Source organism: Eubalaena glacialis, chromosome 3 (genome assembly GCF_028564815.1).
Source record: "Eubalaena glacialis isolate mEubGla1 chromosome 3, mEubGla1.1.hap2.+ XY, whole genome shotgun sequence".
Taxonomy (NCBI): domain Eukaryota; kingdom Metazoa; phylum Chordata; class Mammalia; order Artiodactyla; family Balaenidae; genus Eubalaena; species Eubalaena glacialis.
This window is the reverse complement of record NC_083718.1, coordinates 157336956-157363147: the sequence shown is the minus strand read 5'-3', so window position 1 is coordinate 157363147 and position 26192 is coordinate 157336956. Positions and strand designations below refer to the sequence as shown.

General features: G+C 38.4%; 1 protein-coding gene across 5 annotated transcripts in view; it reads right to left on the bottom strand.

The window, feature by feature from the left end:
* Window positions 1–26192, bottom strand: part of GPBP1L1 (GC-rich promoter binding protein 1 like 1) — a 55914-nt gene that overhangs the window by 25782 nt on the left and 3940 nt on the right. For all 5 annotated transcript variants that reach the window (XM_061184283.1, XM_061184284.1, XM_061184285.1 and 2 more), the window contains exons 2-4: window positions 3612–4632; window positions 2904–3018; window positions 382–511 (exon numbers count right to left, since the gene is read on the bottom strand). In XM_061184283.1, coding sequence (XP_061040266.1) covers window positions 382–511; window positions 2904–2963 — 190 coding nt within the window. In that variant the 5' untranslated portion in view covers window positions 2964–3018; window positions 3612–4632. The remainder of the gene's footprint in view (window positions 1–381; window positions 512–2903; window positions 3019–3611; window positions 4633–26192) is intronic.

Below are 26192 nucleotides of genomic sequence, written 5' to 3'. Positions count from 1 at the left end.
AAGTAACACATTAGAGTGTTTGCTTCCTGAAAATTCAGAAACAACTGGGCCAGATGCTTCCTGATATAATTTAAGGTATTGCCAAAGCCTTTCGGGGGAACTCTTTAATAAAAGAGTAAGTCCACAAACAAAAAAGGCACAAGATACAACTTTTTGTTTTAATGTAATTTCTATATGAGTTCTTCAACTGAATAAATGACTTAAGAGAACCTAAGAATGTGAGACTTAGAAAGCCAATATAGTTGAGTAATGACTACAGGAGGACCTAATTGAGTATTACGTTTACAAAAGATCATTATTCCAAGATTATGGACATGCACCCTCAGCTTGGGCTTGCTCTGAGTAGCTGATATAGAGTCATGGAAGTTGGGTATGTCTTACCTCCTGTCGTTCGTAGAGGTCCATTGTTAAAAAAGCCATCAGAGGAATTATGTCGACGACGGCTTACTCCAAATCTACCATCTCCTCGGGGCAGGTGCTCTCCGTGTTTTTCGAAGGTGGCTGTAGGTGACTAAGATGATAAAGTACAGAGAAGCAAACAGGTAAGTACATATCAGTCTCTTTCAGCATCTTAAGTTTTGCATCGGGTTTTTAGAAAACAGGTAATATTGATGGCAGAAACCCCTATTTTGAGCATATGGGACACAGTTAAGGGTACTGCAGTCCTCTGAGTTAGAGAAGCCCTATGTTACATATTCAATCATTAACTGAATTAATAGGGAGAAAAAGCAGCTACTTCAATTATTTGCATGAAAGAGGGGAAAAAAACCCTGTCAATATCCAAAAGAATAAGCTCCAAAACTTCACACTTAAAAATGTTGTTAATCTTGAAAGGAAAAGCAAGATGCTTGCTCTAAATAGATTTATTATTTGTGTAAATTACTCTCGAACTGAAGAGAAAGGAACAGTTAAATCCCACCTTGGCAGGCCATTAACAACCCCACAGAAGTTTTTATAGTTTTATAAAACACTTATTTCCAAACATTAATACTCATAACAAGACTATAATTTGGCATCATCCCTATTTTACTATTTCCATATGAGGAAAGAGGTCAGGGAGAATAAGTCTCTGAAGTTACACAAGTAAAAAGCAGCACTTTGAGAAACACTATTATAGATGAATTCTGATGTCCCTTCCTATTCCAAATAGTTGCATTCTATAACAGTCTTTAGTCTCATATGATAGAAACGAAAGTCTAAAAAAACCATGAAAAGTATGGATACATTTGACAAGGGCTTACAGGAGAACTATAGGTTGGGGCAGAGACATCTTCACATCTATTTCCTTATTATTAATAACCTCACCAACACGTGGTCTGTCAGTCTTTTGTATTTCAGCCATTCTAGTGGGTTACAAAGATTTTCTTCTTTCTTCTGAAAGTTTTATGGATTTCAGCTCTTTAATTTAGGTTATAATCCATTTCAAGTTAATTTTTATGTATGATATGAAGTAAAGGTTGAGGCTCTCCCTCCCACCCCCACATAGATATCCAGTTCTAGAACCACTTGTTAAAAAGACTATCACTTCTGCATTGAATTACCTTGGCACTTTAGTCAAAAATCGACTGACTATATGTATAGGATTATTTTTGAATTGTCTATCCTATTTCATTGCTTTATCTGTCTATCCTTATGCTAATACCACACAAATTTGCTTATTGTAAAATGGAAATATTTAAATCATATTTCCTAATTCTTTTTACTGAGTTCATTGTGCTAAATCAATTGTTCATTGTGCTAAATCAATTATCCTTTGCAGGTATAAGATGTGCATACTTTTTTTTTTTTTTAAAGATTTATTGATTTATTGATTGACTGAGTGATTGCTATGTTGGGTCTTCATTTCTGTGCTAGGGCCTTCTCTAGTTGCGGCAAGCTGGGGCCACTCTTCACTGCGGTGCGCGGGCCTCACACCACCGCGGCCTCTCTTGTTGCAGAGCACACGCTCCAGACGCGCAGGCTCAGCAATTGTGGCTCACGGGCCTAGCTGCTCCGCGGCACGCGGGATCCTCCCAGACCAGGGCTCGAACCCACGTCCCCTGCATTGGCAGGCAGACTCTCAACCACTGCGCCACCAGGGAAGCCCCAAGATGTGCATACTTTTAAACGCTTTCCTAGGATCCCACACCGAATCCCTGAGGCCCACCACCCCCAACGCTTGGGTCAGATTATGTCAATTATGAGATTTGGGGAATTTCACAAGGGCAATTCAAAATGAAGATTAGAGCAAAGGGTTGTGGGTCTAGACAGACCAGGAACATCTTCCCAAAATACACATCTAAAAATAGGGAAGGTATGCTCTTTTTTCTGAGACTACCTATCAACTTTCTCCCTCCTCTATTAGTTGGCAAAATGGGAAGCAGTTTTAAGTTTACTAGCTTCCCAAAGGTTTCCTTTATCAATAATATATTCCATTTGTCTTTATCCTTAATGCAACATACATTTTCCCTGAAATCATTAAGTAGATTATTGTCTCTAAAAAAGAATTTCTAGGATTTAATCTGAGAGCCATGTAGTAGTCAGTCAATCACTGTCTATCTTTTTTCCTACTCATCTACTACTTTAGACAAATGTGCATTCATCCTGAAGATCCATTTCCCCCCAAACTGAAGTGTTCCCGCAGCTAACAGAGGAAGTCTAAAGTGTGCCACACAATGAGAAAAGCTTAACATGTAATGAAATAAACAGGACACCCGGCAGTAGCAGGGTACACACTGACTTGCACTGCCTAATTATTATACCCTATTAAAAGAAAGATAGTTAAGTTTATTGAAAACGTATGTAAAATCCCCAGGCAAGCCTGAATACACAAGAAAACAACTAGACTGTAAAACAGAGGCCACAGACAAGATGGGGATGAAAAGAACTGGTATTTGGATAATTACTAGAATGGAGAACAGTACCTTAGCTGACTGTGGTGTTGAGAAATTTAGCCAAGCAGGAACAAAGTCATGCTGCGCCATTTAGGTCCAGTGTCTCTTTTCAACAAGGTGAGGCATCCAACCTCATGGCCAGGATCTGAAAATGAGAAAACTGAAATCACTTATTCTTGCAAGAACCTGATATCAAGTAAAGAGTCTGTGATTACTTTAAGGTCCCCCTTTTACAGAAAGACTTGCTCTCTGAGCCTTTCTAGAGTACTCATCAGGCCCCATACATCAGAGAAGTTCTAAACAAAAACAACAGTCTGTGAATATATAACCATGAAAAACACAAACAGAAAAGTGGGTCACAGACCTGGAAGGTTATATGACAGAAGCTAATGAATTCTTGTGTTATAGCAGAAGAACCTTAAGAATAAACAACTACTTAAAACTATAGATACTTATGAAAAAAGATTAATCTGCTTCAGGTAACTTCAGGCAAAAGCAGCAGAAAAGATCTTCCTAGAGAAGGAGGATACAACCTCTCAAGAGTTTTTCTATTTAGTTCACATTAATCTCTTCAAACATCAGTTAGAATCAGTTTTCCTGAGAGATCCATCTGTTGGTGTCTCCAAACCATCCCACTGATAGTCTCCAAAGTATAATACATAAGAAAGCAGTAAATATTTTCCATGATACATATACATACACAGTCTTCTTCCAAGTTAGACATAGGAGAATACTCACCCCAGAGCGTAACCTCTGTGGTCCTGTTTCCTGAACTCCTTGAGTCTGCCAGCTGGATTTCCACGAGGTTCTCTTGTTAAAAGGGTACTTAAAATTAGGCTGGCCGGCAGCACACCTTATGATGAAGCACAAAGAAGCCAGGCTCTGTGTGGATCAATTTCTCAGTCCCCTCAACTGCTCATCTTAAACTATCTAGATCCTGACACGTTTCCAAAAGGGGAAAGGGGAAAGGGGAAGGGGGAGGGGAACATAAAAAGTATTTGTTACATTTAAAAATAGGGGGAAGGGGAAGGAGCTATATCAATGTTCACCTCATTCAACTTCCTTGAGTGATGGCCCTATGATGTTGCTTAAATAGATAATACATGGACATTTGCACATTGAATGCAAACACTGTTCACAAAAAGGTCATAGTTTAGAAAGACAGATGGACTTTTGTTTGGGCAAATAATGTCATTGAAGTGATAGATCAAAAATAAAACACTGAAGAGCTATAAAAGATCTTCTGAGTAGTCAACTCTAGTAGCAAAACATCCACATTACAAAGCCCTTAATTTACAAATCTCATTATTCTTACACAGCTGCTAAAAATAGTGTGCAGGTATGTATTTATATTTGACTTATCCTTCAAAATCTAAGAACATAAGAAACCTGTTTAAAAACAAAAAAAATCAGACAGGAACTTGATATGCTTTTCCCTCCGAAGAATAGCAGCTCTCAAGGCAAATTTCTTGGTATAAAGCTCTCAAATGTTTCTTCTATTTCTTTGGTCTTCACTATTTATAAATTCACAGCAAAATTAAAATAAGTAGAAAGATAGGGCTTAAGGAACAGTCATGGAGAAAGTTCCAAAGTAAGGTTTTCTTCTCTTCAGTTTTCTGTATTTCACTCGTTCTGCCCCTTCTTGAAGGCTAAACTGAGTTAATGGAAGGTAATAAGAATCTTCTGCTTCAGTAAAGAAGTCACTTTGCATCCATGTCCATCGTTATTCAATCATTTTAAAGGCCACAGGAATCTATCACTATAAATGAAAAAACAAAACAACATATATCACAAGAGACAAAATTACTATATATAAATGCTAAAGTGAGACATGGTCAAATGATCGATCTCCGGAGACAAAGGTCTAGGAGACAAAACTCTTAAGTCCAATTTAGACATTAATTTAATGTGTCACCAACTATAGCAACAACATAACTGACTAAAATTGTTTTAAAGATTTTTAAAGGATTTTAGAAAAGTCATCTGAAAAAATATACTTTTTAAATAACAATTTCTCCAGTTAGCTATCAAAGGTAATTCAGACATGTAAATTAAGAGTGTGTTAGATTTAGATTTTCTCTCATATATGGAATAGCTTGCCATAGGTGGTCAAAGAGTCATAACTTACTGGTTTATTACCACAGTCAACTATCTAATTGTTTAGTACTAACCACAGCCAGATGCTTAAAAACAAGACATCCGTCATAGCATTCCTCATGTATTTACATATTTTTAGATACCTACTTATCAATTAAGAGACTTAAGTGCTTATGCTCTGACTTAAAATATGCAGTAAGAGATGACACAAATACTTCTTTGGCAAATTCCCAACATTGTTCCAAAGGCTAGGAAGTTTTCTTTCTTTCTTTTTTGTAATAGATTTTTTAAAAAATATTTATTTATTTGGCTGCGTCAGGTCTTAGTTGCGGCACGCAGGATCTTCACTGCGGCATGTGGGATCTTTCGTTGCAGTGTGCGGGCTCCTCGCTGTGGCGCACCGGCTCCAGAGCGGGCTCAGTAGTTGCAGCACACAGGATTGGTTGCCCCGTGGCATGTGGGATCTTAGTTCCCCGACCAGGGATCAAACCCGTGTCCCCTGCATTGGAAGGCAGATTCTTAACCACTGGACCACCAGGGAAGTCCCTAGAAAGTTTTCTGATATGAGAGAATGCTTGCATCTGTGGGCAATTCTGGTGTACACTGGTAAATTCTAGTTTACAGAGTATTTCTCATATAATTAATTCATGTTTAAGAAATACTAAATTCAGAATAGTAAATACCTCTTTGGGGAAACAATGGGAAAGGAATCAAAAAAAGGTTCCAGAGGGCTTCAATTGTATCTGTAATACCTTATTAAGCTGAATGATGGGTATATGACTATTCACTTGTTCTCTACATTTTTTTATATACTTATAATACATACATATATATATACATATCCACCATGCAGAGTATATATATTCCTTCAGCGCACATGGAATAGTTTTAAAAACTGACCTTATACTAGTTAAAAGAAATCTCAATTAGTTCCAAAGAAGAAAACAGTCTATGTTCTCTAACTATGCTATGTTAAATCAGGAAACGACTTTCTCTTGCAGTGCCCGCTCTCCTTCCCCTTCTTGAAGAAATCCTGTCCAAAGCCACTAGGTGAGGTCAGGCAAGGTAAAGTCCTCAAAGCGGGAGCTCAAGGCCAGAGCAGGGTGCTGGGGCATAACCAGGGTGTCTACACGGGGTGGAAGGATAGCGAAATGTGTGTACGGCAGCAGTCCTGTGCGGGATGTCAGACCTCATTAGGCAATGTAAGGTGAGTGTCCCAGTACGAGGGCAGCCCAATGCAGAGTGTGAGAGCCTCAAGTGGAATGAGGAGGACACCCTGGCAGAGGGACATAGCCAAATAGGTTGAGGGCTTCCACGCAGCAAGGTGCCTTGCACAGTTGTTACAACTTAGATGTGGTTAGGAAGGAACACATGCAAGGGAAGAGGTGATAAATGGAGGCTGGTTACATACTGGGATTTGATCAAAAAGTAAGAAATATTAAGAAAAAATGGAAGTCAGATTTCTCACTGTGAGAGAAATGATACACTGATAAAGAAAAATTCAAAATCCTTAAATAGAATGACAAAAACCCCTATGAATAAATTTGCACTGTAACAGCTACAGCAATACTTAATAGAAAATAAGCTTTAAAAACTTAAAAAAAAAAAAGACTAAAACCAAACTGATCTTTATTGCTCTTTTCCCAACATTTTTATCATGATGGGAAGAGAGCAACAAAGCAAATCTAAAGAAACAGAAAGGAGAGAAGCAAGAAAAGGTCAGAAAAAATAGAGAAGATGTTTAAAAATGATAATTCTTTTGAAAAAGATTAATAAAAAACAAACTCACGGGACTTCCCTGGTGGCGCAGTGGTTAAGAATCCACCTGCCAATGCAGGCGACACGGGTTTGATCCCTGGTCCGGGAAGATCCCACATGCCGTGGAGCAACTAAGCCCGTGCGCCACAAGTACTGAGCCTGCGCTCTAGAGCCCACGAGCCACAACTACTGAAGCCCGCGCGCCTAGAGCCCATGCTCTGCAAAAAGAGAAGCTATCGCAATGAGAAGCCCCAGAACAGCAACAAAGAGTAGCCTCTGCTTGCCACAACTAGAGAAAGCCCATGCACAGCAACGAAGACCCAACGCAGCCATAAATAAATAAATAAATAAATAATAAAAAACTTATACATATATATATATACACGCACATATATATAAAAACAAAACACTGGTTTCACAGGCACTACTAGTCTCTTCCACCCTCTACCTCAGCCTCTACTCTTGGCTGCTAGATTTCTCTTCCAGAGTCCAGGTTCAAATTATATCACTATCCTGCTCAGAAGTTTTCTGGCTTCCTACAGAATAGGATTTAAGTTTCTTGTTCTGATAGTCAAGAAATAAGCCTTTCCCCACAAGTAAACTCCCTCTCTGAAATCCTCAAGGTACCTTAACTGTGCCTTCAAATTAAGTGTTAAGGAGCACTTAACACTTGCTCCTTCCAGGACAGTTATAAATGTTGATTCTAACTCCCAGCAGGCCCAAAACCTGTTGCTTCTAGAAAATCTTGCCTTGCCCTTCTTTGAAATTCACATAGCATCTAGCATGGTGCCTTGCACTCAGTAAGGATTCAAAGGTTTAATGAACTAATTTTTACAAATTATGATAAAGCAAGAATGCAGAGAAACTGTAACCCTCATACATTGCTGGTAGAAATATAAAATGGTGCAGATGCTGTGGAAAACAGTTGGTGGTTCCTCAAAAAGTTAAACACAGAGTTAGCATATGATCTAACATTTCTATTCCTAGGTATACAGCCAAGAGAAATGAAAACACATGTAAGTGAATGTTCACAGCAGCTTTATTCACGATAGCCACAAGAAGAAGCAACTCAAATGCCCATCAACAGATGAACACATAAGCAAAATATGGTATATCCATACAATAGAATATTATTCAGCTATAAAAAGGAATGAAGTACTGATACATGCTACAAGGATGACCCTTGGAAGCATTAAGCTAAGTGAAAGATGCCAAATATACAAAACAACACATATTACACGATTCCATTTATATGAAATATCCAACCCATAGAGAACAGATTAGGGGCTGGGGCGAAGTGTGGCTGCTTAATGCATTCGAGGTTTATGTTTGGGATAATGAAAAAGTTCTGGACAGTGATGATGGTTGCAAAACACTGTGAGTGTACTTAATGCCACCAAACTGTACACTTAAAAATGGTTACAGTGGTAACCATTTACATTTTACAGTGGTAAATCTTATGTGTATTTTGCCAGTTTAAAATTAAAAACAGTATTATAAAGCAGTTGTTAAGTCAATATAAACAGTCAATATTAAATATAAACAATGTTCTACATCATCCATTCTTTTTCAGGTTTTATCTAAGTGCTTTTGCTCTCTCCCTGCACATGAGTATCAGAACTGCCTATTTGAATGCTTGATCCAACCATTCATTCATAAACATCTGTCAAGTATCTTAGCTTTACAAATCCTATGACTTCCTGGCTACTCCACATATACCCAGCAATCTACAAGATACTTCACAACATGGTCTAGTTTTATACCTTGTAATTAAGCTGCTAGAGAGGATGTCCCTGCCAGGGACCTTACCTCAATCTCCTCTACTTCAGGCTCCCATTACCACTCCACATGTGTTCATGATCTCATTAACTTTCATTTTCTCCACAGTCCAATGGTGTCACCATCTACTACTCCTGGTAACTCCAACCTCTATCTACACTGGTTTCACTCAATTAACAAAAAAACCACACCCACTTCTCCTCTGACTTAAAACAAAACCCCTTCCTCAAGTCTGAATATCCTTCTAGGTATTTAGGTTCATTTCCTTTCACCTTTTTTTTTTTTTTACAATTAGTTTTTATTTATTTATTTATTTTCAATTTTTGGCTTGGGTCAAAGCCTTGGGTCTTTGTTGTTGTGCGCGGGCTTTCTCTAGTTGTGGCGAGCGGGGGCTACTCTTCATTGCGGTGCGCAGGCTTCTCATTGCGGTGGCTTCTTTTGTTGTGGAGCACAGGCTCTAGGTGTGCGGCCTCAGTAGTTGTGGCACGCGAGCTCAGTAGTTGTGGCTCGTGGGCTCTAGAGCACAGGCTCAGTAGTTGTGGTGCACGGGTTTAGCTGCTTCATGGCATGTTGGATCTTCCCGTACCAGGGCTCGAACCCATATGCCCTGCATTGGCAGGTGGATTCTTAACCACTGTACCACCAGGGAAGTCCCCCTCCCTTCAATCTTAACAAAACTTCCACAGAGAGCAGTGTACTCCTAGTGTCTTCATTTTCTCACTCCCCCATTAATTTCTCAATCCACAGCAAATTTAATTTCCCCCCACAACTCCAAAGAACACTGATCTGTCCTTTTAATTCCAAAATTTGATGGGTAACTCCCAGTTTCTTTACCTCTAAAATGAAAGTTGTGCTACTTCACATGTTGAAGATTAATAAACCAACAAATATAAAAATGAGCACATTACTATTTTATTGATTCTTAATCAAAGAGTGGGTGAAACAATACAAAGCAGATGGGTTATTTAGTCCTATTCTGGGAGAATTCTTAATTAAAACACTGATCTGTGCAACTCCTAACATACATTTTATCCTTCCTTCCTTCCTCCCACTGACACTGGGTTAACCCTTCATTTCAGAGATTAACAACAAAAAAAAGCTGAGGCAGGCTATAATATGTTAAGGGACTTATCCAAGGTAACACATCTAATAAGCAGCTGGGTGAGGCCTGGAACACAAGTTTTCTTCACTGCTTTCTGAATTACACTGTGGTTGTTACTCTCTAGTCATGAAATGATTCCAATAGTTAGAAAAGTAGAACAAATTCCTTAAAATTTTATGGAGCAAGAAACTAAAGAGGGATGTTAATTTACGCACACACACTTTTTTTTTTTGCCTTTCTTTTTGTATTTCTCTCATTATTTGTTTATCTGTATTAGCCAAGACTGGCTGGCTTCCAGGCAAAACTGAAAGACTTGAAAAATTAAACCCTTCTGTGGTAAGAAAAAAAACTACAATAGAATGTGGCTAGTATGTACATGGTTCCTGATCTTAATAAAACTGCAATCTCATGTCCTTAGCCATGACAATACCTTAAAGAACATGACCATAAATCCAACTCCATCATAGGGAAAAATAATTCAGAACATGTACTGCTGAGCCATGAAGTTCCAAGGAGCTGTCATAGCCACAGCTAGCCAAGGGAAAGAATGCAAAGAAGCCACAAGAGGTTCTTTCTGCAAAACGTTATCAGGCTTATACCAACTGATCTTGGCTAAAAGGGGTAAGTGGACGTAGAGTTTGAAAGGAACTTCCCCACCTTCTACTTCCATATGCTCACTTCTCTGAAACTGATCTGCATAAGAAGGCACCTGCGGTCAAGACATCGTGTTAATTCTTCTTTCCCATGGATGGGTTCATAAGTGCCCTCCTCCTTCTCACCCATCTTACTATGGTGTGCTACCCCAAGTGGACTAAGAAGAAAAATTACAAGTCTTTTGATTCATGTCGGAGTGTTCTCATTATAGAATGTGGTGACAGGAGTGATGACAATTTTTGTTTAACAACCTCACTTTTTGGTCCCCTTACTAACATCAAAGAATGCTTCTGTAAGCAAGTATGATGACAGCACAGAGGATGTGGGTAAGGTACAGAGCATTATTTCACCTAGGTGACAGAATCATAGCAATGTTCCTGGTAAAGCATTTTGGGAGATACCAATCTATTGTGAAGCTCAGTGAGGACTCATTCACTTGTGCCTAAGATCATGTCCTAGCTGCATTAAGAATGTGTGTCCCAGCTACATGCTTTGCACGATTCCAAGCTGTTGAGGGTGAAAAGGTCCTAAAAATTTACTTCCAAGAGATCAACACTACATCTTTGAATACACATATGTTGGGGACTTACATTCTGTTGAATAGTTATTCAAGACATGAAGAAACATTTTAATTAACTTTTGCTGAGAGATTTGATACTATAAATCCATATTCATTTGTGCACTATCATATATCAGTATTTCACTGCACATTTACTCATTCCTACCATCTACTTATATTTGATTAATTTACGAACACTTTAAGAGTTCTACTGCTTAAAAAAAAGTTCCTAGGGGCTTCCCTGGTGGCGCAGTGGTTGAGAGTCTGCCTGCCAATGCAGGGGACACGGGTTCGAGCCCTGGTCTGGGAAGATCCCACATGCCGCGGAGCAACTGGGCCCGTGAGCCATAATTACTGAGCCTGCGCGTCTGGAGCCTGTGCTCCGCAACAAGAGAGGCCGCGATAGTGAGAGGCCCGTGCACCGCGATGAAGAGTGGCCCCCGCTTGCCACGACTAGAGTAAGCCCTCGCACAGAAACGAAGACCCAACACAGTCAAGAATAAAAATAAAAACAAATAAATTAAAAAAAAAAAAAAAAAAAAAAGTTCCTAGCAAAATAAATTGCACTCTTAAAAACAGAACACTTACATCTACATATTAGGTAATACAAATGTTCTTGAAATGCAATCTAGGATATAATGGCCTAAACTTATAAACAGCAAAACAAAAACAAAACAAAAAAACTTCTTTCAATTCAAATAATTTCTCCCTCTCAGATGTTGACATGCCATTTTAATTCTGTCAAAAGCATAACCTTCAACCATGAAATGAAATTTCTATTCCATCTACACTACATACAACAATTCAAAAGTTACCTCTAATAATGCCACTGAGGTTTGGCTCTAATATTTTTTTTAAATAACCTGTGGGAAAACCCCAAAATATGCAGTATCTAATTTTCAGCCAATTTTGTTTAATTTTGGCTCCATAAAAAAAGTGCCTTTAAATACAAGAGTAACAGATATAATTTAGTCATTTGACAAGCCTTCTTTGATAAAGGCTTTTGGCATATCGCCTATAAAGTGAGAAATTCAATGACTAGGTAACATCATCTCATAAATTAGGTAGTTTACAATCTGTGTATACCACAGAATTGAAAAAGGATGTAACCTAGTTCTCAGCTAATAGATCATAAAAATAAGTTTTGATGATGGATTGATTAATGATTTTTGGTAAGTAACTCTAAAAGGATTCAAAGAACTGAGTGGCACTGATGTAAAAAACCGTACGTAGCATTTTTGGAACTTATATCCATAAAATTGAAAAACAGGAAGTGACATGATACTGAACTATTTTCATTCTGTTAAGTAACATTTTCCTATAGCAATGATCACCTATATAATTTATTTTAAATTGTCTCCCACTGAACCAAGGCACAAAGAACAGTCTTGTATAGTTGGTACTCAATAAATATTTGCTGAATGAATGCATAAATAAATGAAGGAACTGCTGACTAATAGGTACTACATCTTCAACTTCACAAGGTAATGCCATATTGCTTTCCAATCAGGTCACCAGTTTATACCACCAGCAGTGGTTATTTTTAGATTTCCATCTGCTCCACACCCTCACAAAGTTACGTATGGCCAGACTGGCAGTTATTCTTTGCTCTGCTGGTGGGTATAAAATGATGACTTAACGCAGTCTTTGTTTGCATCATTTAATCTATTTATCATCTTTGTGTTTCGTTTTTTGGTAAAACATCTATTCTTATCATTTTACCATTCTTTTGGTAGCTGATCTTTTCCTTATCTGAAGTAAGAGAATACAATAGACCCCAATCCTCTGATTATAGTGTTGCAAATATCTTTTCCAACTTCATGGCTTTTTTAAAAAAACATTTTTTAATATTAATTAATTAATTAGTTTATTTTATTTAGGCTGCGCCTGGTCTTAGTTGCGGCATGCGGGATCTAGTTCCCCGACCAGGGAATCAAACCTGGGCCCCGCCCCCTGCATTGGGAGCATGGTGTTTTACCCACTGGACCACTAGGGAAGTCCCCGTGGTTTTTTTTTTTTTTTTGATGAACACAAGTTCTTACTTTAAATGTAGTCGATACACCTGAAACTAACAATATTGTAAAGCAACTACACTCCAATAAAATTTTTTTAAAAATGTAGTCAAAGCTGTTGATCATTTCCCTTTATGATTTTTTTTTTTCCGGCTGCGTCACGTAGCATGTAGGATTTTAGTTCCCCAACCAAGGATCGAAACCGTGCCCCCTGCAGTAGAAGCGTGGCGTCTTAACCACTGGACCGTCAGGGAAGTACCTATGATGCGTATTTTTGCATCTAATGTATAAAAGCCTTTCTTCTCCAAGGTTCAAAGAAGTTACCTATATTATCTTCTTAGTTTTATAGTTTTGCTTTTCACATTTAAGACATCAATCAGTTGGAACTGATTTTTATCTGGTATGAGGTCCAGGTCCAATTTCATTTTTTACCATGTGAGTAACTGTCCGAAACCATTTTTTCTCCACTGATTTATAAAGCCAGCTCAGGGAGTTCCCTGGTGGCCTAGTGGTTAGGATTCCGGGCTTTCACTGCCGTGGCCCGGGTGCAATCCCTGGTCGAGGAACTGAGACCCTATAAGCCACACACCCCCTGCCCAAAAGGCCAGCTCAATTATAAATTGTTTCTATATATGTATGGGTCTGTTTCCAGACTTCTGTTCCATTGGTCTATTTGTCTATTCCTATACTACAACCATGTGTGTCTTAACTAAATTACGGCTTTATAATAATATCTTGATATATAGTATGGCAAAGCCTCCCCACAAACATACACCTTAAAGGCCTTGGCTATTTTGGCACTCTGCCCGTTCATATAAAATTTAAAACAAGCACGTCAAACTGGGGATAGGAGGCTGTTATGACACTGCTTGGAATACCAATGAACCAATCTAGATCAATACAGGAGAATAGTTTTATGATAAATCTTCTAAATCATGAGCATGGTCAATATCCGACTTAGGTATTCTTTAACATCTTCGAATAAAGTTTAAAATATTTCTCCCTAAAGACCTTACGTACCTTTTTTCGTAGGCTTACTCCTAAATACTTTATATATTTTATGCAATTGTGTTATTTCCTTTAAATGATAATACTGTTTACTATTGGTATAAATCATATCAAGCCATTTTGCTAAACTCTTAGGAATTCTACCAATTTGTAGATTCCACAAATAATGACGAAGTAACTCTTTTCGAACATGTTAACTTTTCAGTGCCTATCAGACATCTAAGTGGAGATGTTAAGTAGGCAGCCAGATATGAATCTACAGTTCATGGTAGAGGTATACACTAGAAATAGAAACTTCATTTAAATCCATGGACCTAGATGAGATCACAAAAGAAATGAATGTAGACAGAGAGGAACTTTGGTGTATTATAACTTTAAAGAGAGTGTGGGGACTCAAGCTAAGCAGCAGAAATGTATTTCAAGAAAGTAGGAATGACCGGCTATATCAAAGGCCATTAAATGAGATGGAAGACTGAGAACTGACCACTGGATTTAGCAACATGGAAGTTCTCAGTGACCATGTTGGATAAGGGCAATAGTGAGAGCCTGGTTCGGGGGGTTTAAAAGGAAGGAATTGTAGACTGCAAGTACAGAAAATTCTTTTGAAGAGTGTTGCTACAGAACCAAGAAATGGGGTAGTGGCTAGAAGGAGATGTGTGGTCAAAAGAAAGAACTACTTTTGGTACACTGATGGGAATGACCCAGTAAAGAAGAAAAACCTGAAGCAGTTGATGATGCAGAAAACTGCTGAAACAATGTTCTTAAGGAGGTGAAGAGGAGAGGGATCTGATGCATCAGCAGAGATCAGCTTTCAGTAGGTTTGCACATACTTCGTTTATGGTGACAGTTGGGAAGGCAGAGTACCTGAGTACCGCTGCAATGAGAGCTTAGAATGTCTATTCTGATTGCTTTAATCTTCTCAAAGTAAAAAGTCTTCAGCTAAGAGTGACAATGGGTAGGCGAGGGAAGGGAGGGAGTTACAGGTTTGAGGAGAGTTAGGGTACGAAATGGGAGCTGCAGTCAATGAAAAAGGAGATATCGTAGTTTCCCAGCACAATAAGGGTTCACACTTGTAAGTTATCATGAATTTAAAGTGAGACTAGTCTGCAGAGTTCTGTAGTTTAAATTACTCAGTCCATCACTGTAACTCCCTCAACTCTGGCTCTTCTCTCCATGACCTGTACCCAACTCCCAAAAGTCCCACCTCAGTTAAATCCAATCGTTGCTTATGCCGTTCATCACCCGTGAAGCTGGTTGCGGTTGAAGAACACACAAAACCATGCTTTTAAACATTTTAGTTTTCTACAACAAAGAACCCTGACCAATATACTCTTAAAGGTCAGTAACTTATGAATCACCACCCAAAATAGCTTACACTGTTTACATGTTCCTGGGCCAATCCTATCTTAAAACCCTTCTCCTGGTTTCCATGACATTACATCATTAGAGCAGTAGTTTGCAGACTTGGACTGCATCAACTATAAAATTTCAAAATATGTTTCAAGGGCTGATACAGGTTGGCAATTTTATTTGGATAAGTAGAACACTAAAAAAAAAAAATCCTAATACTATCATTTCATACGAGAAAAGGCAATAATGTCGTAAAAGAAAATCTTGAGGAAAAGGACAACTCATGTTTGGAAGGAAGGAAGGGAAAGAGGAAAGTTGGCATCCTTATACTGATAATATTCACAAAGGGCCGGTATAATCTTTGTCAGGGAGCAGCAAGAGTGGTAACCATTGCATCAAGATATCCTGGTGGGGGGCTTCCCTGGTGGCGCAGTGGTTGCGAATCCGCCTGCCAGTGCAGGGGACACGGGTTCGAGCCCTGGTCCGGGAGGATCCCGCATGCCGCGGAGCAACTGGGCCCGTGCGCCGCGACTGCTGAGCCTGCATGCCACAATTACTGAAGCCCGTGTGCCACAACTAGTGAAGCCCGAGCACCCTAGAGCCCACACTCTGCAGCAGGAGAAGCCACCACAATGAGAAGCCCGCGCACCGCAATGAAGGGTGGCCCCCGCTCACCGCAATTAGAGAGGGCCCGCGCGCAGCAACAAAGACCCAACACAGCCTAAATAAATAAATAAATAAATAAATAAATAAATAAATAAAAGATATCCTGGTGATCTTCTTACCCTTGATTAATTCTTTTCTGACTCTTTTCTTTGGCTCTGTAAATATAACGGCTACCTAAACGCTTTGATGCAGCACTTTTGTTTCCTTGGAATCTCTTCACCACCTCATTCATTTTCAGGTCTTCAGTTCTCACATGGAATTTCTACTTCAAGAAGCATTATATCATGCACATACCTATACTCAAACATCCATCACAATGCATTATATTTACCTGTTTACATATTTATTTCCCCTATGCTTGGTAGGGATTAAATTAATAGCAAATGGGGTAATCTCTTACTACAGACCGGATGACCATTAAGTAATAATTTCTTTTTTTTTCTTTCTTTTTTTTTTCCTAAATTTTATTTATTTTTGGCTGCGTTGGGTCTTCGTTGCTGCACGCGGACTTTCTCTAGTTGTGGTGAGTGGGGGCTACTTTTCGTTGCGGTGCGCAGGCTTCTCATTGCGGTGGCTCCTCTTGCTGCACAGCACGGGCCCTAGAGCACGTGGGCTCAGTAGTTGTGGCGCATGGGCTCTAGAGCGCAGGCTGAGTAGTTGTGGCACATGGGCTTAGTTGCTCCGTGGCATGTGGGCTCTTCCTGGACCAGGGATCGAACCCGTGTCCCCTGCACTGGCAGGCGGATTCTTAACCACTGCACCACCAGGGAAGTCCCAAGTAATAATTTCTTTAAGAGATGTTGACAACTCTATCAATTAGTATCTCCTTTAACTGTTCCTAAGAGCTCTCCTTGAACGTTCCTTATTCCTTTAACTGCAGAGTCCAAGATTATTAACTCTGGATAAATTCAGATATTCACTGGCCCTAAAATTTCCTTTCCAAATCTCATGATTTGAAAAGAATATTACTATGTCTATCACTTTCACTGCCTCTAAAGGACTGAGGAACCCTACAGTAATCTATACTCATTTCCTAACTGCGCATCAGTTTCCCTCCCAAGTCCTCAATAAGGAGAACTCCAGGGTTACTGGTGCCTTGCTTAGTTTATTTTTAACCTTCACACTGATACTTCATCACAGAAAAGAGCCCAAAGCCATATTCTACCTTGTTATTTATTTTAATTTCAGGAGATTAATTTGCACCTAAGAACGTCTAAAGGCTATGAAATTTGATGTCTTTCAATGAACCAAAAGAGAACATAATATACCTTTAAGATTTCTTCCACTACAATTCTTTCTATTAAGAAAACACTTAATATTACTCTGAATCACTCATAAACTCATACATACTTTTAAAACCTGAGTAAAATTATGAGATACTATTCCACACCCACCAAACTGGCAAAAACAAATCCTGAAACTATCAAGTGCTGATAAAAATATAAAGCAACAGGGAATTCTCATATATTGCTGGTGTGAGCGTAAACTTGTACAACCATTTTGGAAAACAGTTTGACAAATACAAAGTTCAAGCTGTGAAACCGCTATGACCCACCAATCTTTCTTCTTTGTTTTCTGAATTTTTTTTTAACATCTTTATTGGAGTATAATTGCTTTACAATGTTGGGTTAGTTTCTGCTGTATAACAAAGTGAATCAGCTATACGTATACATATATCCCCATATCCCCTCCCTCTTGCATCTCCCTCCCACCTTTCTTATCCCACCCCTCTAGGTGGTCACAAAGCACTGAGCTGATCTCCTGAGCTGATCTCCTGAGCTGATCTCCCTGTGCTATGTGGCTGCTTCCCACTAGCTATCTATTTTACATTTGGTAGTATATATATGTCAATGCCACTCTCTCACTTTGTCCCAGCTTACCCTTCCCCATCCCCGTGTCCTCAAGTCCATTCTCTACGTCTCCATCTTTACTCCTGTCCTGCCCCTAGGTTCTTCAGAATCATTTTTTTTTTTTTTTAGATTCCATATATGTGTGTTAGCATATGGTATTTGTTTTTCTCTGACTTACTTCACTCTGTATGACAGACTCTAGGTCCGTCCACCTCACTACAAATAACTCAATTTCGTTTCTTTTTATGGCTGAGTAATATTCCATTGTATATATGTGCCACATCTTCTTTATTCATTCATCTGTTGATGGACACTTAGGTTGCTTCCACATCCTGGCTATTGTAACTAGCGCTGCAATGAACATTGTGGTACATAACTCTTTTTGAATTATGGTTTTCTCAGGGTATATGCCCAGTAGTGGGACTGCTGTGACCCACCAATCTTAATCACACATGAAGGTAAGACAAAATATATAAGAATGTTTGCTACAGAATTGTATATAGCAGACAAAAAACTAAATTACCCAAATGTCCACCAATAGACTGATTAAATTGCGGTATATTTGTACAATGCTGTACAGCAGGAAATAATTAGAGATATGTATAAGCAAAATGGGTGACTCTCACAAAGTAGAATAAAAAAGTTGTAAAAAATGTTGTAAAAATTAAAAACTATACGACACCATACAAGGTTTTAACAAATAAATAACAATATTAGATAGTTTTGAGATATAGTCATATAAAGCAAAATTATTTTAAAATGCAAGCGTATTATCAATACCAAATTCAGGATGAAAGACACAAAGACATGCAATTAAAAAGGAATATATAAAGGGCTTCAATTTTGCATACTGGCATAAGGACAAACATAGAGATTAATGGAGCAGAACCAAGAATCCAGAAATAAAACTAGTAAGTATGGCCAACTGATTTTCAACAAAGAAGCCGAGATATATCAATGGGGAAAAAATGGTCTTTCTTTTCAAAAGATGGTGCCACCATCACTGGATGTCCACTCGCAACAACAATGAATGTGGACCATATCTTACACCACACACAAAAATTAACTCCAAGTGGATCAAAGGCCTTAGTGTAAGAGCTAGAAGTAAACACAGGAGTGATTTTAGGTTAGGCAATGGTAAATTAGACTTCATCATCGAAATAAAACGTTTGTGCTCCAAAGGACACCATGAAGGAAGTGAAAGGACAACCCACACTGAGAGAAAAGATCTGCACATTGTATACCTGATAAGGTAACTGTATTCAAAATAAAATCACAATGAGATATCACCTCACACCTGTTAGAACAGCTATTATCAAAAAGACAAGAAATAAGTACTGGCGAGGATGTAGAGAAAAGGGAACCCCTGTGCACTGTTGGCGTGAATGTAAATTGGTGCAGCCACTATGAAAAACAGTATGGAGGTTTCTCAAAAATTTAAAAATAGAATTAACATATGATCCAGCAATTCCACTTCAGGGTGTTTATCCAAAGCAAAGGAAAACACTAACTTGAAAAGATATATGCACTCCCACGTCCACTGAAACATTATTACAATAGCCAAGATATAGGAAGTGTCCACTGATGGATAAATGGATCAAGAAAATGTGGTGTGTATGTACACATACACACACACACAGGAATATTATTCAGCCATAAGAAAGAATGAATTCTTGCCATTTGCAATAATATGGATGAACCTTGAGGGTACTATGCTAAATGAAATAAGACAGAGAAAGACAAACACCATATGATCTCACTTATACGTGCAATCTAAAAAAACACCAAGCTCATATACAGAGAAGAGAGTGGTGGTTGCCAGAGGCAGGGTGGGGTGGGCCAGATAGGTGAAGGGGGTCAAAAGGTACAAACTCCCGATTATAAAATAAATAAGCTATGAGGATGTAAGGTGTAGCATGGTGACTACAGTTAATTATACTGTAGTGCATTATTTCAAAGTTGCTAAGAGAGGAGATCTTAAAAGTTTTCATCACAAGAAAAAAAATTTCTGTAACTATATGGTGACAGATGTTAACAAGACTTACTGTGTTGATTATTTTGCAATATATGCTATAATTATCAAATTATTATCATATACACCTGAAACTAATAAGATGTATGTCGATTACAACTCAATTAAAAAAAAAAAGAACCTGTACAACTCAACAATAAAAAGATAACCCAATTAAAAAGTGGGCAAAGGGACTTCCCTGGTGGCGCAGTGGTTAAGAATCCACCTGCTAATGCAGGGGACACGGGTTCAAGCCCTGGTCCAGGAAGATCCCACATGCCGCGGAGCAACAAAGCCCGTGCGTCACAGCTACTGAGCCTGCGCTCTAGAGCCCGCGAGCCACAACTACTAAAGCCCACGTGCCTAGAGCCCGCGCTCCGCAACAACAGAAGCCACCGCAATGAGACGCCCGCGTACCGCAATGAAGAGTAGCCCCTGCTCACGGCAACTAGAGAAAGCCCACGTGCAGGAACGAAGACCCAACACAGCAATAATAAGTAAATAAATAAATAAATAAATAAATAAATAAATAAATAAATAAAGTGGGCAAAGGAATAGACATTTCTCTCAAGATACACAAGAGACCAATAAGTACAGGAAAAGATGCTTAACATCATCAGCCATGAAAGAAATGCAAATCAAAACCATAATAAGATACCATTTCACACCCACTAGGATGGTTATAATCAAAAGGCAGACAATAACAGGTGCTGCTGAGGATGTGGAGAAAATGACACCATCATACACTGACTACTGGTGGGAATGTATAATGATAGGGTCACTTCAGAAAATACTTTCTTAAAAAGTTAAAGAGTTAACCCTATGACCCAGCAATTCTACTCCTAGAAAAATCCAAGAAAGATGTAAACATATATCCACACAAAAACTTAGACATGAATGTTCACAGCAGCATTATTTTTTAAAAATTTATTTATTTGGCTGCACTGTGTCTTAGTTGCGGCACGCGGGATCTTCCTTGTGGCACAAGGGATCTAGTTCCCTGACCAGGGATCGAACCTGGGCCCCCTGCATTGGGAGCACGGAGTCTTAACCACTGTGCCACCAGGGAAGTCCCAGCAGCATTATTAATAACAGCTGCAAAGAGGTAACAATCCAAATGCCCATCAACTGATGAATGGAAAAACAAAATGTGGTATAACCATACAACAAAATATTATACGGCAAAAAAAAAAAGTACTGAAACATACTACAACAGGTACGAACATTAAAAGCATTATGCTAAGTGAAGGAAGCCAGACACAAAAAACCACATACCGTATAATTATATTTATAGGTAATGTCCAGAATAGGCAAATCCACAGAGACAGAAAGGAGATTAGTGGCTGCCTAGGGTTGAGGAGGTGAGTGCTAACGGTTATGGAATTTCTTTTTGGGGTGATGAAAATGTTCTAAAACTAGATAGTAGCAATGGTTGTACAACTCTGTGAATAAACTAAAAAAAAAAACAAAAAAACATTAAATTGTACATGTAAAGTGGGTGAATTTTATGTTACGTAAATTCTATCTCAATAAAGCTGTCTTTAAAAAAATTAGGCCAGTGATTGATAAGAAACTGGGAACGCAGTACAAAGTAGCACCATCCAAATTAATTTCTTGTTGCAAGGGGGGAAATCTTACTGTTTAATGTATGGACCCAGCTATCACCACCTTAATCCAAGGATCAACCTTAGCATTACTAAAGTAGGTCAACCAGGTATTATGTGCTTTATAACATGATGCAAAATGAGATAGAGCTAGGATGTATTCTCGACAAAGTATTTAGATATAAATCCATCAAGCTTTTAGCTGTAAACTTTAGAGAAAAATACATGAATGAAATGAACTAAGAGATACCACAAGAATGCAACTGTACAGAAGCATTCTCAGGACAACCAGTCCAGTCTCAAAGTCAGTGTCACTGAAAAATAAGGACTAAGCTAGATTAAAGAGACAAAAAGAGGGCTTCCCTGGTGGCACAGTGGTTAAGAATCCACCTGCCAATGCAGGGGACACGGGTTTGAGCCCTGGTCTGGGAAGATCCCACATGCTGTGGAGCAACTAAGCCCGTGCACCACAACTACTGAGCCTGTGCTCTAGAACCCACAAGCCACAACTACTGAAGCCTGTGCACCTAGAGGCCATGCTCCGCAACAAGAGAAGCCACCGCAATGAGAAGCCTGCGCACCACAACGAAGAGTAGCCCCTGCTCACCGCAACTAGAGAAAGTCCGCGCGCATTAACGAAGACCCAAAGCACCCCAAAAAAAAAAAAAAAGAGCCATAAAGAAATTAAACAAAGTGGGATTGATTGATTGCTGCGAGGCTTGCGGGATCTTAGTTCCCCAACCAGGGATTGAGTCCGGGCCACGCAGTGAAAGCACTGAGTCCTAACCACTGGACTACCAGGGAATTCCCAAAACAAAGTGTTACATGTGAAAAAGTCCTAGTTTAGATACTATCAACAGTTTGGATACCCAGTGGTAACAAACATTTTTCTGGATCAGCTGGGGAAATTTGAATAATAGAACCTGCATACTAGAGGAAATGAACATGGACTGTGGGCATCACTGAGCAAAAAAAGCCAAGTTGTAAACTGATCTCATTTTAGTAAAATAAAAATAAAAACCTACACATATGTGCTTAGAGAAAGATCTGGGGAAAAAATGCACCAAAAGTTGTTAACAGTAGTGACTTCTGAATGATAGGAATGTCAGGTTTTTATTTTCGCATACCTGTATACTCTATCTACACATCACAACACTGTTTTTGTAATAATAAAGACAGAATTACATGGGGAGCTTTAATAAACTAATGGTGCTCAGGCCTTACCCCAGATATATTTTAAAAGGTTGAGAACTACTGCTTTTAAGAATTGGGAGTGGATAAAAGGAAAAATTCTTCTCTAAGTTTGTCTTTAAAAAAGACATTCATGGAAGTTTTTTTACTTCATGAGTTAGGAGATCACCCTAAACAGAGGCAGTAACTAAATCTTTTCCAAGGAGCAAATTATATTAGTCAATTTTACAAATCAGGGTCCTTGGTTGAAAAAAATAAACTGTATTTAGGTAGATTAAGCAGAAAAGGAAATTTATCAGCAGGATATTGGGAGTTCAAAAAATGAATGATTTGGCAAACCTGTAAAAATTCAAGTAAAGCTAAGCAGTCAAAACCACCAACCAAGGTCACATCACAGGAACAGTCTCTCAGGAAACTGCCCACTAGCTAGCTCTGCCACTGCCACCAGACAACAGAATTAATTCTAAACTGTCCTTGCTCCTTTGTATCTCTCTCACTCCAGATTCAAGTCCCCAGTCAAGTGTATTTGATAGGCACAGCTTGGGTCACAGCTACCAGGGGCAGAAAGTGTATGTGTGCATGCATACAAGTTACGAGTTACATGTCCTTTCCAGCTTCTTCTCCCACTAAGATTCACAGAAAGGCAATATTGGAACAGGGTTAAAATGGTAAACAGACAAAAGAAACAACAAAGGATAACCTTAAAGCCCAATTAGTAGAATGTCCAACACAGGAATCTTGCCAGTCTCCCCATTAGTAATAAACTTTAATCATTGTGCCTTCTTCCGAGTCATTTTCAAAAAACATTTTGAAAATGAATTCAGTTTCAAAAAACATTTCCTGAAACTAATTTCACAAAGTATAAAATTTTTGAAGACTAAAATTTATAAACTTTCTCAGGTAGTTATCGCCTTTCCAATATTTTGTCATTTAAAGGGGACAAGCACCTGCTGCAACCATACCTATACACTATCCCACTAACAGAAATGGAATTTACTTAAATCACAACAGTTCCAAATAAGCATAGTATGTTACAAAAGTACATTTATCACCTGATGCAATCTGACACATTAAATTCTGGCTGTAAGATTCATATAACTAAGTGGATTAGATTTATGAAAAGTATCTGAAACTATAAGATTTTAAAAACAGCAAAAATGTTTTTTATAGTATTTGCTCCAAAAGTCACTACTATCTGGGACTTCCTGGGCGGTCCAGTGGTTAGGACTCCATGCTCTCAATGCGGAGGGCCCGGGTTCAATCCCTGGTTAGGAAACTGAAATCCCACAAGCCGAGTGGCATGCCCACCCCCCTGCCCCGCCCAAAAATCAAAAGTCACTGTATCAACTACACTACAGACAAGCCATTCAAGTAGTGATAACTTTTATCAAATATCTGCAGCCATGCTGACTCTGAAAGGCTTTAATTTCCTATGAATATAAGTAAATAGGCTATTTGTCACATTTAAAAAACTATACTTTTATAATTGAAAAATTTATAGTAGTGACTACTATATTACGAAACATACGTTTTACTTCAAGCACATTTTACTTACAAGCACATTTTACTTACAAGCATATCTAAAAATCTCTTCTCAAGAATAAACTGTGCTTCTAATCCAAACATTACTTTTAAGTTAGAAGAGCAGACTCTGGATCTAGTTGGCTCTGCCATGTACTAGCTGTGTGACTTTGGAGAAGTCACTTCACCTTTGTTTTTTTTTTTTTTTTGGATCAATTCCCATACTTTATGTAGCTGCCAACAGAAAAGTAAATCCTCTCTCTCCAGGAAATCAATGTCATCCAGAGCCTCTAAAATTTTCCATACACAACGTTGGGCACCTCTTTTTGCTTCAAATCATTACCTGTAATTTGGAGATTGTTGGAAAGTTGATGATTAAATGAGTGAATATATGCAAAGTGTTAAGAATAGTGCCTGGATATTTTTCCTAGGGAAAATAAAAAAAACAAGTGTCTGGTCTATAGTGAGTACTCCATAAGTGTTAAGAATAAAATGCTTATAAATAGTTGGGGGGTGGGGGGGATAAACAACAGGAAAAAAAAATGCAGTTTTGAAAAATTTTCAGACCAAATACGCTGAGGAAACTATTCACTAGTAACCAAAACAAGAAAACAAAACCACTACAAACCCAGCATACTTAACTCAATTTTATAATACAACAAATATATACTATGTAGAAAAAAAAAGGACAGGAAACAAACTACCTAGAAAAGTTAACACTGAATTGGGCACAGGACCAAACCGAACACTCCATTTTACAAGCATACTGGAGGAGGATAAATAACTCATACAATTATTCTATGCTGCTCAATAGAGAAATTGTGAGAAAATGACACAGATGAGAATCACTGAACAAACCAGAAAAAAAAACTACCAATTTACAGGAAATCAGGAAAATCTAGAATGTGGGAAACTGCAGGACAAATGACCCGGTTTCTTCAACAAAGTGCAAGGAAAAAAACAGAAGAAACATACAAACTAAGAGGCTTGAAAGAATATCAGTCAACTACAGTGTGTGGGACCTGGATCCTGATTCAAATAAACAAGAGAAGTCAACAGAAAATACCTAGAAAAGGAAAAACAAAAACCCAAAATTCCACGTCCAACCATCTGTTCAGATTTCACAGAATTTCACTCAACTGGTAAAAGGATGTTCATTGAAGACAATTTCAAACAATTTACTTGACAATTATGAAGTGCTTACAATGGGCAGGCATTGTATTAAAAACTCTACAAATATTATTTCATGTGTTTACCACAGAAACCCTATGAGAAGGTACTATTATCCCCATTTAACAGAGAAAGAAAAAGGCAGAAATCTTACTAAAACTCCACCAAGGTCTCAAAGTTGTAAGTGGCAATGCAGAGGTTCAAACCCAGGCTATAACGCTGGTGCCCTTAATTACCGTACCATGCTATCTCTCTACCATGATGTGGTGAAAACCCAGCTTTGGAATCGGAGAAAGCTGAGTCCCCACATCTCACTATGTTATATAAACCACTTAACTTCTTGGATCCTCTGTATACCCACTTATAGAAGGGTTAATATCAAGTATGTTAAACAAGTGTTTTAAGGAATAATGATTGGACTCTGTTACAAGTCTTTGGCTTATGGAGCCCACGATAAATGGTTCCTACTATCCTTCCACCATACCTGGTAAGACTAATTAAAAAGCAGAGTTAATAATTCATAAACACATAGCTGGAACACTGGAATAGCTCTACCTTTTAATTAACTAACCAAAGAACCACCAAACCAACTTTTCAACATACTTGTAAACTTCAAGGATAGCAATAATTCAGAAGAGAACTTTTTTAATAATGAAATTTAAACATATAATCAGCAGAAACAAGAGTCTGCAATATAAAGAAGAGCCAAACTTAAATTAATTCAATTTTTTCTTTAAAAAAAAAAAACAAACTTGTTCAACATAAACAGACCTGCTGCTCAGAAAAGTGCACTAAAACTTTGTTCATGCTGGTGATGCTCTAGCCTGACATCTGACTGATATATGGCAAAGTAGTTTTATTACAGAAAAGGAAGGTAAGCTTAATGAGTATGTTAAAAAATCAACTTTAAGAATGACAGCTTTCTGTGTTGTTATCCTGTGAATATTTTTGTGCTTATCTGTTAAACTACTAAGTTCTCGGGTGGCA